The following is a 16126-nucleotide window of genomic DNA, read 5'->3' on the forward strand; positions in this document are numbered from 1 at the left end:
AGCATCCTGTGTGCTTTACAAAGGGCCCAGAAGGAAGCTGTCAGAGAAAGGTCCGCCTGCTCCAGGGAGGCACTGAGCCCCCGTCTCTAACTGCACACGTTGCCACCAAGTCACCACCACACTGGTGCATGGGGCAGCCGAGCTCCTCTCCGTCCCCTCTCTCGTCCATGTCCATGCCTGCCCAGCTCCCATCGTTTCTGGTCTGGCTGCTGCTGGAGCCAGAATCTCTAACTCATTCTCCAGCCAGGCCACTCTACAAAAAATTATTCTAAGCTTTTAACTCCCCTGCTTCCAACCCTTTAATGTCTTCTTTGCACCAAAAATAAAATCCACATTTCTCAGCCATCCCCAAAGGCTACAACTGATCTACTATGTCCCTTGCTTTTCTAGTCACTCAACCAAGATTCCTTTTTCCTCCGTGCTCTGCACTTCTGCTCCCTCTGCGTGAAATACCCTTTCTCCCTCCTCTTTGCTTCAGGGATTTGTAGCCATTGTTCACATCTCAGCTTAACCAGCACTTCTTCGGGGAGGTCTTCCTCCCAAACCCCCTCCCTACCATTCTACTATCCCTACAGATCTCGAGGCACTGGTTGTTCTTGAGAGCTCCTATAATATTATTTTGACTTTCAAGATCTGTTAAAACAAAATTCTGAAGCCTTCTCCAGTTTAGCCCAATAGAAACAACCATTCTAGAAGGCCCACGCGTTAGTCTCACATTTTCAGTGACTTCCCTCCCCTCAGCTGAACTTCCCACCTCTGGACCACCTTTCAAGGTTAATGCCACATTTAATCCTGTATTTCTGACACTGCTTTACTTCATCTATTTTCTAAGTCGACGCTTTACCTTAAATAAATTTACTTTAAAAGGAAATTTGAGACAACATCATAAATAGGAGATAACCCTCAAAATAAATGTGATCTAAACAAAACAATCTTATTAAATTCCAGCTAGAGTCTGGATGGCTCCTCTGTGTCCTTAGAGGTCATGCTGATCCCATGTTAAGGACATGCTAGCACTGAGACTTTCTTTCTGATTAATCAGGGGGACTGAAAGAAGACTGAAAATGCAGTAACTTTCAGTAGGATTCAAAACTGTTTGTGGCTTTGGATCATAGACTAGAGGCCATCTTCTGGGCCATTGAGATGTCTTACTCCTCTTTAAACCATGAGATGTTAAGACTTGTCAACATGGCAACTAAATTTCAGTTCTCTTGACCGCTCTGATAGATGGTCAGGCATGCCCACGTCAGGACTCTTTGGGAAAGAGGGATGCACGCAGTTGGTGAAGCCGGCCGTGATGTAAGTTGCAGGATTTCTGGCACACACATCATGTATCTGCTGAAGCTGTTCCCATTGCCCAGAATAACCTTGTTCTTAAACTCCCATCACCATCGTTTAAGCCCAGTGCAAATCCTAACTTTGTAAAGTCAACCCAAGATCCCACCCTGGGAAGAATTACTCTCCCCCCTCAGATATTCTGAGAGCACGATGATAGAACTTGTAGCCCAGTGCAGTCCTTGTACCAGACTGACTTGTATTATATTACATATGTATAAATCGGTCTGCCCTGTAAGGTGGTGAGTCCCCAGGAGGCACAGATTTTTGGCTTCTTCATCTTTATGGCATAAGACCTAGAACAGTGCCTGGAATATATCATGTGCTCAACAAATGCTTGTTGGCTAAACTGAAAGTAGAGGCAGAGAATTAGATCTGAACAAAATCATGGATTTACTTCCCTATTCCTTGATATTATTTCCCTTTCAAGACTTTATATAAACACCTGTCTGAACAGAGCCATCAACCCATAAGAAATAGTTTAAGCTTTCTGCTCTTTATGTTGTTTTACAAAACCAGTAACAATGACATATATTAATGTACTTGATAACAATGCCCAAGTTCACATGCAGCCACTTGCTTCTTTAAGAAGCAGTATGAAACTGTTTCTCCCACCGGACCCCCACCCTTTGAAGACAATTTGGCATTTTACTACTGGTTAGTTCCAAATTCTGAAAAACATTTAAATTATGGTGAATCATTCTTCCTACTGTATTCCATTACAGAGCTATAAAAAAGTCAATAGCCAAGGCAGTTTGAGCATTACATCAGGGAATTAATCTCTACCCCACATACCTCCCGATAGCATGCTCAATGCCCAGGAAGGAGCGGAATGTCAACATCGACGCCTATCGGTACTTCAGCCAAAAATCCTGTTAACACTACCTTCCCCAAAATCATTTTCAGGCAGATAAAGTGGAATGACTGCAGATACATTTTTTTTTTTTTAAATCTCTTTTCACAGCTGTATAGAAATAGAATGCTCTTCCAGGAGCCATCACAGACTTTACTCTGTTGAATGTGAATAAAGACTTTTTGGTTCAAATTTTTGCAAACTTTGTAACTTTGGTGAGCACTTTTCCTCTAAAGAACCAAGTGCCTGTGAAAACAGCGTCAACTGTTCAACAGTTTCACTGTTGCATGGAGAGAAGGAGAGGAATGTGCTGTGGTGCTGAGCATTTTCCTGGCCATTTAACTTGCGTGATATAATCATCAGGAGGGATGATGGAGCACTGTAGTGTGTTGAATCCCAGACAGTCACCTGGAGGAAGCACTGTTCTTTGATGTACTACTAACAAGAAAAACACTGCCAATTAAATTATGACACGCCCCTGATTGTGGAACACACTTTGACTTCAGAGATGTGAAAAATGTGGAAAATGTGCGTGCCTGAAAACCAATGAGCTATGAGATTTAAAGGGAGCTGGGGATTTACTCTGTTTCTTGCAATAATAAGCCTTAGAGTGCACCCAGTGCTAGCCTTGAGTCTGTCCTTCCTTTGGACAGCTTGCATCTTTTCCAGGATTCACAGCTAGGCAGGTTTGGGAACAACCCAAAAGCAAGCCAAAGACTTCCTGTGGTCTTTTTCAAAGGGGTCTCCTGGACTAAGTTGCCAGATAAAAGACAGGAAGAAGTCTAGTTAAGTCTGAATTTCAATATCAAACAAATGATACTTATTAGTAAGAGTGTGTCCCAAGTACTGCATAAGATATACGAGACACTCATTTCATTTGTTTTAGTATTTTTATTCGCTAACTCTGGTGGCCATGCTGCCAGGATAATGTGACTGCATTTGACTATTACCACATGCTTTGACTCTAGGACCTTGACCTTTACCTCTGAGGAGCCTCCATTAATACCTTTTTCACTCCTTAAAACAACTCTGAGAGTTAGGGATTATTGTAAGTCATTTTAAATCTGAAGGAGCTAAATTTCCTCCTCAGGCTTAAATGTGTCAGTCGATTCATTAGTATGGGCCTGAATTTTGACCATAGCTCTTAATCCTTTTACAGGGCATTTAAGATCCAAAAGACACATACCACTGGAGAACCATGAAGATAGGAAAGGCACTTTTACTCCCGGCCATAACATCTCTGGGGTGGTCAGTGGTCACTGTCATGGGGACAGTGTATCTAGCCTAATAATAGTTGTTTGCTGTTGCTATGACTACTCCTATGTGCCAAGCACATCGCTACTCACAACTCTTATAGCAGGGGAAAATGAGGCACAAAGAGGTCTCATTGTCAAAGTCTGGGCCTAACCTCATCTTCTTGGAGAGAGGTTGCTGGATGTTCCTTAGATAACTCCCTCTCCCTCATAACTTTTTATTATAGCACTCTGTTTCTTTACCAAACTAAGTTGACTCTCAAAAGTTCTTCAAACTAGGTCGTGCCCACCCAGCAGCAGCCCTCTCATTTGGAAATGCCCCTCTCATTCATAACTAACCATTTTGGTGTCTACTCTCCCTACCTGGGTGCCCCCTGAGGACAGTAAAGGGGTCTATCTGTTTCAGTGTTTTAACACCAAGGCTACCCCTTAGCATTGCAGAAACAGAATAAATACCTTGTGCATTAATAAGTAGTCACTGCCTTTCCCTGTGGGCAGCCTAAATTAATCTGGAGGGTTCATCTGAAGTGAACACCCCCCCAGTAAAGCTTCCTCAAGGCATGTAGCACCTTCTGGATGAACCACCATTTGAGTTCCTTAGAGTTTATCTCTGCTAGCCTGCAATAACCTGCAGCCGCCAGGTTCTTGGGTTGCCTCATGGAAGCAGAAATGTACTCCAAACGACAGTACGTTTAATTTCCGAGTCACCTGGGTGGCTCTCCTGAGACACAAGCCTTGTTCACCAGGGTTGTTCCTGGGCTCCCTATTTCTGCTGAGACTGAAAATTCATTCAAAGGATCCTGAACTAGATCAGCATCCTAGTGTTGCTGGGACAAGCCCGTGGCCCAGACACTCTGATAGAATGAGAATAGAAAAGCAGTTCTAGAGCAGGGTTTGCAAAGAAAAGCCTCTGTTCTATGGATAGGGCGACAAGCAATGGGCTTAAAGGCAAATGTAGCATTTCTCTGTACATGGGTTCTATCTATACACATATACATTTCCCCTAAATGCAGTGCTTCTCAACACGAAATGCACCTTAGAATTAGCTGAGAAGTTTGAAAAAAATCCCCAAACTCAGGCCGTCCCCAGACAAATTAAATCAGAATCCCTGGATGGACCCAGGCTATAGCGGTTTGTTTTGTTTTGTTTTGTTTTTTCAGTTCCCCAGGTGATGCCAGTGGGCGCCAGCACTGAACAATGCTGTTCCAAAGAAAGCCACACGCTTCCATCTGGGACTTTCAGGAGGGAAACCTCTACATTTTAAAAACCATATACAACAGAACTTTGCAAATATGATTAGCTTTTGTTTTATTTATTTCCTACCTTGCATAAACAACTTTGAAGTGTTGGCACAACGTTGCCATCTGTAAGGCATATGACAATAACAGACGGTCGCCTAATAACCAGGGAGGCATTAACGCTCACAGGCTCTAAATTATTTGGATTCATCTGGTATGATCTGTGGTGAGGAAGCCACTTGATGCTTGATTTCTGTGCCTTTTCCATGGCAGCACCAGAAGAGGGAAGCCATATTTTCCGGGCTGTATATTAGTGTTGTCATCCTACTGAATTGTTACAAGACGGATTTATAACAGACCCAAAGCTAGTATCCAAATGAAAATTAGTTCTTGAGTAGAAAAATAGCAGTCCCGTTTGCCTTGCCTGTAGCAACTGAATCATATCTGCCTCCACAAGGAAGGAAATGACTTCTTAATGTGGTTTTCTTCCACTAAGGAGAATTAAATCTATGTGGCAAAATGTAAAACCAGAGTGCTGGCAGCCATATTATGAACAGAAGATCCATGACCCTCATCAACATATTTGTGGCCCAGTTATATGCTAATGAACCTCATTTAGGCTCAAACTTACCCCAAGTGGAAATACAGCTCAGCTAGAGAGCCAGGCTGTCGTTCCTTCACTGTTTCACCTTGTGTGTCAAAGTTTGCTCTGAACTACTGGGGAAATTTCTCCATCTGCTGCAAGGGGCCACGCGGTTGGGGGTGGAGTGGGGGTGGGGTGGGGGATGGGGTGTCTCTGGGTTAGATTTACAGAGATTTGGGCCTGAGATAGGAGACTCCACTATGGTAGTGGAGAGACTTTTTGCTGAGGCAACAGGATATTTTTCAAAGGATCTGCCTTTTGCGGGGAATGCACCTGACGCACAGAGCGGCCTGGCAGTTCCTCTAGGATAGGTAAAATGGTAAAAATTGTTGGGAACAACTTCTGCCCCTGCCTAGCTGGGTGGTCAGTTTGACAAGCGAAGGAACTTCCCTGGATCTCAATTTCTTCCTTGGTAAGATGGTGTCAAGTATTGCCTGCCTTGTGTATAGATTATGGTACAGATGAAATGAAATGATATGCATCAAAGAAACTACCCATTCGTATCATAAATACCAGCCATCATTGGTGCTGTTAAATCATTTACCTCAATCTCTTCAAATGACTTACCAAATACTACACTGCGCATCCTATGAATTTATGCCTTTAGCATTTTACAATGGATAAAGGCCCACACAGGAATAACAAATCTAGTTAATAAAACTGAATTGCAATAGTAGATTAAGGGGGAAAATTTGCCTCCTTAAGTCTCTTTTAATGGATATGCTCTTATTTCTCACTCATTGCTCATGGCTCCTGTATTATTATCATCACAGAGTTGCTTGGGTTTTTTTGGTTCACTAAACAAAATGGTTCAGAGCTCATAGAAGAGAGACTAAGCCAAAGAGACGAGTAGGTAAACCGCCAGCTTGGGGGAATGGTCATGGGTAGGTGGCCAACTCCATGCCTTCAGTGTCTGGTGAGTAAAATAAATGAATGATGCCAGCCAAGCCTAAGATTAGAGAGTGGTGGGGACTATGGAAAATGGGAGGATGCTCCCCAGTCTGTGACCCCCACTCACAACCTCCACAGACAAGACAAGGCATGGAATGGACCACAGAGTAGCCTAATCTGGTTATTTTATTACAAAAGCTGGAAATGTGAATTCTTACATGACACCTCCCCATTTTTCAAATCTGGGCAACCGGTGCAATGAAAAGACACACAACCTTCTGATTTGCAAATTGTGTTCAGCCCACAACACTTGTTCAGAGATCCCCAGGACCCATTAATGAGCCTATTCCATTGTTTTCTCCAAAGCTCCAGAAACATGACAAGGAGGAGGAGGACTCCCCAACCTTGTGGAGGTCTGAGGAGGAAATGGCAGCAGAAGCCGCAACCCTGCGGGCCTACTTTCAGTGACTGTGCAGGTAAACACTGGGCACTTCATCATCACTCACACCTTCCATGGGGCCCCAGAAGGAGGCTCCCTGCCCAGGATGGGGATGCAGACAAGCAGGTGCAGGGGGGTTCAAAGACATGAAAGCCAGAGTGGAGAAAACCACCCTGCCTCCACCCACCTTCTGCAGGACTCTCCTGTCTGTTGGCTTCCTTCTAGTCCACCTCACGTTACCATCCTGCCCTTCTCCAACCCGACCTCACCAAGCAGGCCAAGATAGTTTTGCAGTGCAAACCTGATCATTTAAAAAGCCAAAACCCTTCGAGAGCTCAAGTCTCAGATTCCCACCTTAGGCTGTAAGGCGCTGTGAGCCAGCTCACAACCTCCTGACCGAATCAGTCTTTCTTCCACTTGGATCTCTTCTCCCCAGTTAAATAGCCTTTTTTTTTTTTTTTAATTTTAAGATTTATTTATTTTAGAGAGGAGGGGCAGAGGGAGGGAGAGAATCTCAAGCAGACTCCGCAACTGAGCCTGATGCGAGGCTCAATCTCACAACCCTGAGATCATGACCTGAGCTGAAATCAAGAGTCAGATGCTCAACCAACTGAGCCATCCAGACACCCCTGGTTTTGTTTCCCTTTAGTTTTGGCTGCTGGGAAGCTCAAGGCCACAGGGAAAGGTCAGACATGATAGAATTATTTCTTTGCATTGAAAATAGAGCTACCATATGATCCAGCAATTGCACTACTGGGTATTTACCCCAAAGATACAAAAGTAGGGATCCGAAAGGGTACGTGCACCCTGATGTTTATAGCAGCAATGTCCACAATAGCCAAACTGTGGAAAGAGCCAAGATGTCCATCGACAGATGAATGGATAAAGAAGAAGTGGTATATATATACAATGGAATATTATGCAGCCATCAAAGGGAATGAGATCTTGCCATTTGCAACGAAGTGGATGGAACTGGAGGGTATTATGTTGAGCGAAATAAGTCAAACAGAGAAAGACATGTATCATATGACCTCACTGATATGAGGAATTCTTAATCTCAGGAAATAAACTGAGGGTTGCTGGAGTGGGGGGTGGGGTGGGAGGGATGGGGTGACTGGGTGATAGACACTGGGGAGGGTATGTGCTCTGGTAAGCGCTGTGAATTGTGCAAGACTGTTGAATCTCAGACCTGTACCTCTGAAACAAATAATGCAATATATGTTAAGAAAAAAAAGAAGAAGAAGAAGAAGGTAGCAGGAGGGGAAGAATGAAGGGGGGGAAATCGGAGGGGTAGACGAACCATGAGAGACGATGGACTCTGAAAAACAAACTGAGGGTTCTAGAGGGGAGGCGGGTGGGAGGATGGGTTAGCCTGGTGATGGGTATTGAGGAGGCCACATTCTGCATGGAGCACTGGGTGTTATGCACAAACAATGAATCATGGAACACTACATCTAAAACTAATGATGCAATGTATGGGGATAATATAAGAATAAAAAAAATTAAAAAAAAAAAAAAAAGGAATGAACTATGGACACTTGCAGCAAGTGGGTATATGAGGCTAAGCGGAAGAAGCCAGACTGAAAAGCCTACCTATCATATGATTCCATTTATTTGACATTCTGGAAAAGAAAAAACCATAGGGACAAAGAACAAATCAGTGCTTATCAGGGCCTAAGGGAAGGAAGGGGGTTGTGACTCCAAAGTGGCAGCATGAAGAAGCTTGTTTGTCTGGTAGGAAGGGGGTTGTGACTCCAAAGTGGCAGCATGAAGAAGCTTGTTTGTCTGGTAGAACCCTATCTTGATTATGTTGGCGATTACATAACCCTAAGCATTTGTCAAGGCTCTTAGTACTGTATACCCCCCCCCAAAAAAAAGTGAATTGTACTGAATGTAAATTTAAAAATAAAAATACATATAATGACCCCCCCCAAAAAAAAGAATTATTTCTTTGCATTAGTGAATGTTTAACTGTTGGGACATCACAGATTTAAGATTCCGGTAGAAAGCTATAGCCAGTCTCCTTTTTCAAAATGTGTATATACAAGAAATTTTTATGTGATGTCCAGGGCCTCATGGATCTTCTGAAATGTTCTAATAAATAGGGTTGCCATGAAATATTGGGGCATCCCTAGGCTAAAAAATACCATGTGTTCTGCATTTTATCTGTCAGCCCTGTTAATAAACCTCTTTCAATGGACCTCAGATAAAGCACCTCTCCCCTGAATAGTTTCTTTTTCCTTTTTGGAATAGGCTGCTTCATGCGGTCTTGTGTTTATATTATAAGCTGCTGAAGTAGATCAGAAACAAATTAAAAACACAATTAGTGAATATTGGTAGCAACTGAATTATATAAAATTGTATCCACCACATAGCGATCATGATTTTTAGGTAGAAAACACATTCATTGTATTCTGCTTTCACTTTGAAATAGACGTCTCTTTTAGTTAGTTTTTAATATACGTGCATTTCTTGGGCATTCTCCCCCCACCCTCCGTTTTAAAGTATCCTGATTACTTAAAGACCCCGTATCAACTACCTTTCCCCCGTTATTGTTCAAGTATGTCGTAGTGTTCAGGCACTTACATTCTAGAATGTTCATTTTACTGGAGAATGAAATTGGAAGATGTCATCGGTTTATCAGCTCTGCATCCAGTTGCCTGAAGGATACAGTGTAGTGCTAGCAGAAGCTGTCTTTGATCATTTATTCTGAACCTTTTCCACTGTTCACCTTCTCATTTCGTCCTTCCTTCCTCCCTCCCTCCTTCCTTGCTCTGGATCAAGCTAGTCTGCCTAAGAACAAAGACCCCTAGGCATAGCTGCAGACCCCTTTCTATTCATCTCATGAAAGCCAGTGTGTCATTTTGGAATGTCCCATTCAAATGGAGTCACTGGTCTTCAGACTCAACTTACTAGGCTTGTCCCGCTCCCCCCTGGCCCGGGTTTCTTATGTAATGGGTATGTTCAGATAGAGGTGAGAAAGCTCTAGGCTTTTCCTGAGGCTTGCTGAATTGTAGGATTCTGTGTTAGAATGCATTTTCTAGACATTTTAAGAGGATTTAAACTTAGTACCCAAGTTTCCTATATGCTTTGCTTTGCTTTGTCAGTTTTTGCTTCTGTCCCTCCTTGAGGCCTAATATCTCCTGTCTTCCGGGTGAATCAACTTGCCTTGTAAATCTTGCCAGAAAGATAGTCATCCTAACTTGGCTGTACAAACTATTGCCACAGTGCCTGTGGGTTTTTAAATGAGTTAACATTAAGATCTGTCTTTACAGGTCTTTGGTTACAGACCAAACAAATCACCTTCAGTGTTCTCAGCAGTCAGATGTGGGAATGAAGAAAAGGAGGGATGACATGTGTTGCCTAATAGCACAGCCAGTAACTTGGAGGCTAGGGATTTAAACAGAGGGTTCTAGGATTTCACCAAGAGCATCCTCATCCCTAAAGGGACCATAGGGGCGCCTGGGTGGTGCAGTCAGTCAAGTGTCCAACCCTTGGTTTCGGTTCAGGTCCTGATCTCCGGGTTGTGAGCTCAAGCCCTGTGTCAGGCTCTGTGCTCAGCATGGAGTCTGCTTGAGATTCTCTGTCCTTCTCCTTCAGCCCCTCCCCCCCACCCCCTCTCTAAAAATTAATCAGTCTTTAAAGGGACTATATATACTTCCCTTTAGAGACAAAGGGGGAAGGGAGCATTCTTTACTGGAAACATGATCATTAAGTTGGTCCACCTGGTTCTTGAGACCCCTCTCCTTCGTTTTCAAAATGCATCTACACACCAAATGTTTATACAATGTTAAGGGGTTCACAGTACTTCTAAAAATTTCACCAAATAAATAGGGCTATCATGGGGCGCCTGGGTGGCTCAGGTCATGATCCTGGAGTCCCAGGATCAGGCCCCACATAGGGCTTCCTGCTCAGCAGAGAGCCTGCTTCTCCCTCTGCCCCCCACCCCACTCATGCTCTCTCTCTCAAATAAATAAAATATAAATAAATAAATAAAATATAAATAAATAGATAGGGCTGTCATACAATATTTGAGTATACTTAGGCCTGAAGAATTATTCATTGTTTATCTGAAGTTCAGATAAACTTGGCCTCTCCAAGTCTCCCCATTTATACCCTCAGCAGCAAGTCAGTCTTAGGCAGAGCCAGTGTTGAGATGCTGATGTCGCTCGCTCAGCAAGCAATTTGCAACATGCACAAGGGTAGAGACTCTAGCCTGCAGCGCTTGCATTGATAACAACAGCCAGCATTACCGAATGTAGAAGACACAGCTTCTATGATCCCATCTTGCAGAGGATGAGAAAACCGGGACTCGGTGATGCTAAATGTTATTCCGAGGTAAATGGTTGCAGGGAACAGAGCTGAGAGAGAACTCAGTCACACCCCAAAGACCATTCTTTTAGTGTCCGTACAGCCTACCTTTGCTAAAAGAGCTCGATTTTCCAGCCAGCACTGCCATTCTATCCCAACTCCCCTTGCGCCCTCTGAATGTTCTCCTTAACCTTCTTCACCTGTTCTGCTTGCCCGCCTCTCTCTTCCCTGCTGGACTCCCTTTCCAGCCTTGTTAAAGCCACCTACCCTGGCATCTGCCTCCCGAGCCACACCGCAGCTGGGCAGCAGGAACCCAAACGGGGCTGAACTTGCACCAACTGACTTTGCCCTGCTTGTAAGTTGTTCTAGACCGAGCTAACACCTCCCTCGGCTGCCTGCCCTCTTTCCTCCACACTATGACCACGTGCCTAAATACTATGACCTTGGGCAAATACAGTGTTTCCCAAATCGCTCTCATTCCCATTTTCTCAGGCTTTTTTTTTTCATCTTTGTGTCCTACCAGGGTATTGTGTGCTCATTATTTACCTGGTTCACTTTTAAACTTTATATCTGAACCTCAATGAAAAACGAGTATTACTTGTGATTAGAAGTGAAACATGCAAATGAAGATAAAAGAAAAACAATGCAGATGAATTCCAGCTGGGCACACTTGCTTGCCTATAGCTGTTGGGACTGAGATTCATTCTCTGTTAGAACCAGAGCCTAGCCACCCTACAGAGGCATTCAATTCCAGCACCAAACTGAGACTCTCTGTGTGACCTATTTAAAAGGATTAAAAGAGAGTAAGTTAAGCAAGATTCAATGAAGATCACCTAAAATTATCTTAAATGATTCCCATCTTCGGAAAATAGCAGTGGACATCAGAATTCAAACCCAGAGCAAGCTGACTCCAGGCCTGTGGCAACCCCCTAAGCCAACGCTCCCTATGCCTCTTGCCAGGAATGTGGAGAAGACAAGGCACCGGCGGGGTGGGGGGGTGGGGGGGACCAGAGTCAGCTTCCCTAGGGGTAAGAGGCCAGTCTCTTGTGCCTGGCTAGAGGACAGGACACTGGGCAAGAAGCCCCGCATTATGCCCCACTGCCCCCCACGCCGGTGGTCTCTAGGCTGATTGGATCTGTTTGAAATCACTGCTTCTCCTGGGAAGCCAACTCCTAGGGCTTGGCCTTGACACCTTGTTTGCCATTAGTCTACCTGAAAAACCAGTGTGTTGAGAAGAATGTGGAAGGCTATAGCCAGAGATGCCCAGTATGGGAAACGGTCTATGATGGACAAAAAACCCTGCTCTCTGCTAAATGTTCGGTGTGGAAATAGCCAGCAACCTCTCAGTAAGTAAAAACCCCTGTTCTGTATCTTCTTTATGTATTAACCCACATGAATCCTCAGCATCAGACTGCCCTAGGACCACAGAGATAAACATCCCCAAACTATGAACTGTTTTCTCAGCCTCTTAAAGCCATCAGGGCATCAACATCCGCTTAGTTGTATGGAATTCTCTTGATGTTCCCATGTAACCCTGCAGGATGATTTGGTCCTCTGACTACTCCCTGTATCCTTTCTCTAGTAGAAAATGACTTTGAATTGCAGTTTCTTAAGCAATAGTGAAAAATAGGCATTGCCTTCACCAGGCACAGGCAGAACCAACAGTCCAAGGGTTGCTGAATAGAGCTCCCTCCACCTGACAGATCCCTGATGCGGTGGAAATCCTTTGGCTCCAGGAATTCAACATCCGCCTTCTGCTTTGGTGAATTTATGCCTTGGCTCTCTACACACTGGGCTGAGTTCTGGGACGCGGCTTTGCGATGGCTCTTTTAGTCTCTGTTCTGAATCCCATCAGAGGACAGTGCATCTCTATCCCTTATCTGTGCATCTTTCCTGGAGCATAGTAATTCTTCATGTAGGTATTTAACACTTGGGTTTGCTGCCTTCACACACCCACGTTGAGTTTCCTACTTAATTTTAAAGCAATGACATGTGTCCTTGTCCACTGAAGGTTTCACTGTCTCCCTGTCCCCACTCCCAGCCCATGTTAGAATGGAGTGGGCCAAGTTGTTTGTAAAGTAAGCAATCATCGCCCCTAACTCGGATAGAAAGCCAGAGCAGGGCAGGTTTCCACACCCTGTTGTGTCAGCAGAGTTCATTTGTAATTCATCAAACTCTCCTCTGTGCATGCCATTATTTTATAGATAATTGGTTGCCTCTCATTTACTCATAACAGAGCCGTGCAATTTCAAAGCAACTGAGTCAGCCCAAAACAGCATTATTAGTCGTTACAGATATACTGTCGAGGCAAAATTTTGACACTGGCATTTTTGAAAAATCACCATAATTCCAGCTACTGGACCACACTTACATCATAATCATGGATGGTCGAGGTGGATGAGAAAGGACAGCTTTGCTTATTTAGCACATGTTCTGGTCACTGAATTGTACCTCTTACAACACACCCCACCAGCTTGGAAAAACTCTCCTCCTTCACAGAGAGGTTCTGCTCTCAGCATAGCAGCCCCTGATGAGAAAGGCCGAGGGAGCAGATTAGAGTATTCTCATGTTTTCTCAGGGGAGAGGAGGGTTTTAACTTCAACTCCTTGGCCAGTTCAGTCCTAACCCCACCAGGCAATCCCCACATGGAGGTATCATCAACGCCAAGGAAAGTGTTTGCCAACGCTGGTTGCCAAATTGATACAATAAAATTTTTTCTTTAGCATGGAAGTACAGGAGAAGATTCTTTAAGGCTAATGACACTTTCGCCTTTAGTATATTCAAAGCTCTTTAAAAAAAAATCATTTTAAACACAGCTGGAAAAGAGATCTTAGTTTGCTTTTCCCTTCCTCTGCAGTTCATGTTTCCAAGGCACTGTGCTGCCTCCCCTTTTTTTCTGTGTAGACTACCTTTATAGAACCAGATTTCTATAAAGACTCTAGTTTTTGGATTAATATATTCATTAATAAATCAGGTTCCTATGCTCTAAATTGGGAACAAGAAACCATAGAATTACAGCAACTTTAGAAATAATCAAATCTAATGTCCCATTAAATGATTTATTTTACCACAACCCAAAAGTATGACCATCTAGTTATACTTGAAAAACTTCCCTTTATAAAAATTCGGAGACAGTCCACACCCCATGGTTTCAAAATGGGTTTTAGTTTGCTTATTTTAAAAATATTTTACCAAGATCCTGCTTTCTCTACATATGCCCAATAGTTCAGGCAAAAGATTTCCACAGGTCACTGATGACTAAAGAATCTACAGAATTTTAGTTCAAGTGATAGGAAAAATGACTAGTGTCCCATGGTTAATGTTAACCCTTATGAGTCTTTGAATGACATGAAACCTCAGCACAGAGTTCTTTTCAGAAAAGTGTAATCCAAATGCCAAAAATAACTTTTAGCTGCATCTTGCAAAATGATGATGGAACAAAGCCTATCATCATCACCATCCTCAGGATCCTCCTCATCATCCTCATCTCATCTCCAGAAATGGATAATGTATCACACATCAATCTGCACACTCTTGCAGAAACTTTCCAAAAATTTTTCCCCACTCCCGACTTTTTTTTCCCCCTCTCTACTTGCTTCTCTTCACTCTGTGTGGTGTTCTCCTTCCACTTTTCTCATTTTGTCTTTGTCTCTGCCAGAAAAGAAGATGGGAAAAAGGCTCTCCTAGAGGTCATGGAAGGTTAAGATGAAGGAAGGTATAAAATTCATATTAGTAATCTTTGACCTATCATTTTGTAATAACATTTATACAATTCATTCTATGCCTAATATGTCCCTAAGCCACCTCTTACATAAGAAGTCCTCCATTATTTTGACATTCCAGGGGCGTCAATCAAGTCAGGTGCTCAACCAATCAGGATACACTAGAAAAAGCAGTTCTAAATTGTACTTCTCTTTGTGTTAATGTTTTTCTGATGATCCAAAAGACATTGCAGTATGGTCTACTCCTAATTTATCATGAATGGTGAGCAACGGAAACTGTATCTTCTTTATTGAAGTAAAATCCAAAAAATGGAGGAAAGAGGGGAGAGGAACTAAAGAAAGAACATTTAGAGAATTAAAATATCCCACTGCGGCCACTTGTCTCAGTAGTGTTAGTAAAATTAGATCTCCAGCCCAATTCTATGTAATGTACCCCCTCTTCTTCCTCTTCCCTCCTTTAAGGGTACATGAGGTAGAACATGCTCTTTGGGGAAGATAGGAGCCATGCAGAGACAAGGAAGGAGAGTGCTGGAAAGAGATCTTGGGAACTCGTCTTCACTTTCTTGTGGCCAGCTCATTTAGGTGCTGGATACCTGCCACCCACTCCCATGCCCTTTCCAGGCCCCAGTGCACTGACCTAACTATTTTAGTTCACTATTACCATTTTGCAACCCTGTCACAGGGCAAATCTTGTTTCTCCTACTAGAGCCTCATATAAATAATCTGGAATCAAGAGAATGTCAGGTGGCAGATAATGCCTCTTCTAAAGAAAATGATTGCCTGGAGCTTTACACAGAACTTTCTAGAATGTGCTTTGAAAAGAAAGGACTGGTAAGGTGAATATTATGGTTCTGTAAAAATTATGTCCCAGTCCTCCCCCACCAAAGAGGAAAAATATGTATATATTTTTAAATCATTTGTCCTAAGTACTAGGCATATTCACCACCAAATCAAAGAATTAAAAGATCATTTTCAATCTCCTAAGAATAATGTCTGGATTGTCTGCCATTTTGTTTTCTACTCTCAGTGGAAAAGTCTTAAATAATTTAAGCTGGCTCCCTATCAACATTGCTACTAAACTTAACTCTGTGGACTTGGACACGTCACTCTTTTGTACCTCACTTTTCCTCTCTCTGAATTACTATGGTGGAAAGCATTTTAATTATATCCTAGGGTTTTTATGAGAATAACACAAAGTATCAGCTAGGAAATAACACTAGCAGAAACAGCTCTAAATTGTGCTCCTTCTAGTTTTAATACCTCTCTGAGGATACAAAAAACATTTCAGTATGTTCTACTACCTCCAATTTATCATGAGTCGTGAGCAATGGAGACTGCGATTGTCCATTAGTTATGCCAATATGTAGATTCATTATTTTCCCTATGATTTCCATTACATTTTAAAGATGATAAATTATGGAAATGTTCAGGTTAGGATAAC

General features: G+C 43.0%; 1 protein-coding gene across 4 annotated transcripts in view; it reads left to right on the forward strand.

Moving 5' to 3' along the window:
* Nucleotides 1–16126, forward strand: part of FHIT (fragile histidine triad diadenosine triphosphatase) — a 1508464-nt gene that overhangs the window by 1475439 nt on the left and 16899 nt on the right. For all 4 annotated transcript variants that reach the window (XM_045862036.3, XM_064594290.1, XM_054504652.2 and 1 more), the window contains one exon: nt 6580–6689. In XM_045862036.3, coding sequence (XP_045717992.1) covers nt 6580–6681 — 102 coding nt within the window. In that variant the 3' untranslated portion in view covers nt 6682–6689. The remainder of the gene's footprint in view (nt 1–6579; nt 6690–16126) is intronic.

Source organism: Mirounga angustirostris, unplaced genomic scaffold (assembly GCF_029215605.1).
Source record: "Mirounga angustirostris isolate CCGP_5_RB_7025 unplaced genomic scaffold, mMirAng1.0.hap1 SCAF_1, whole genome shotgun sequence".
Taxonomy (NCBI): Eukaryota; Metazoa; Chordata; class Mammalia; order Carnivora; family Phocidae; genus Mirounga; species Mirounga angustirostris.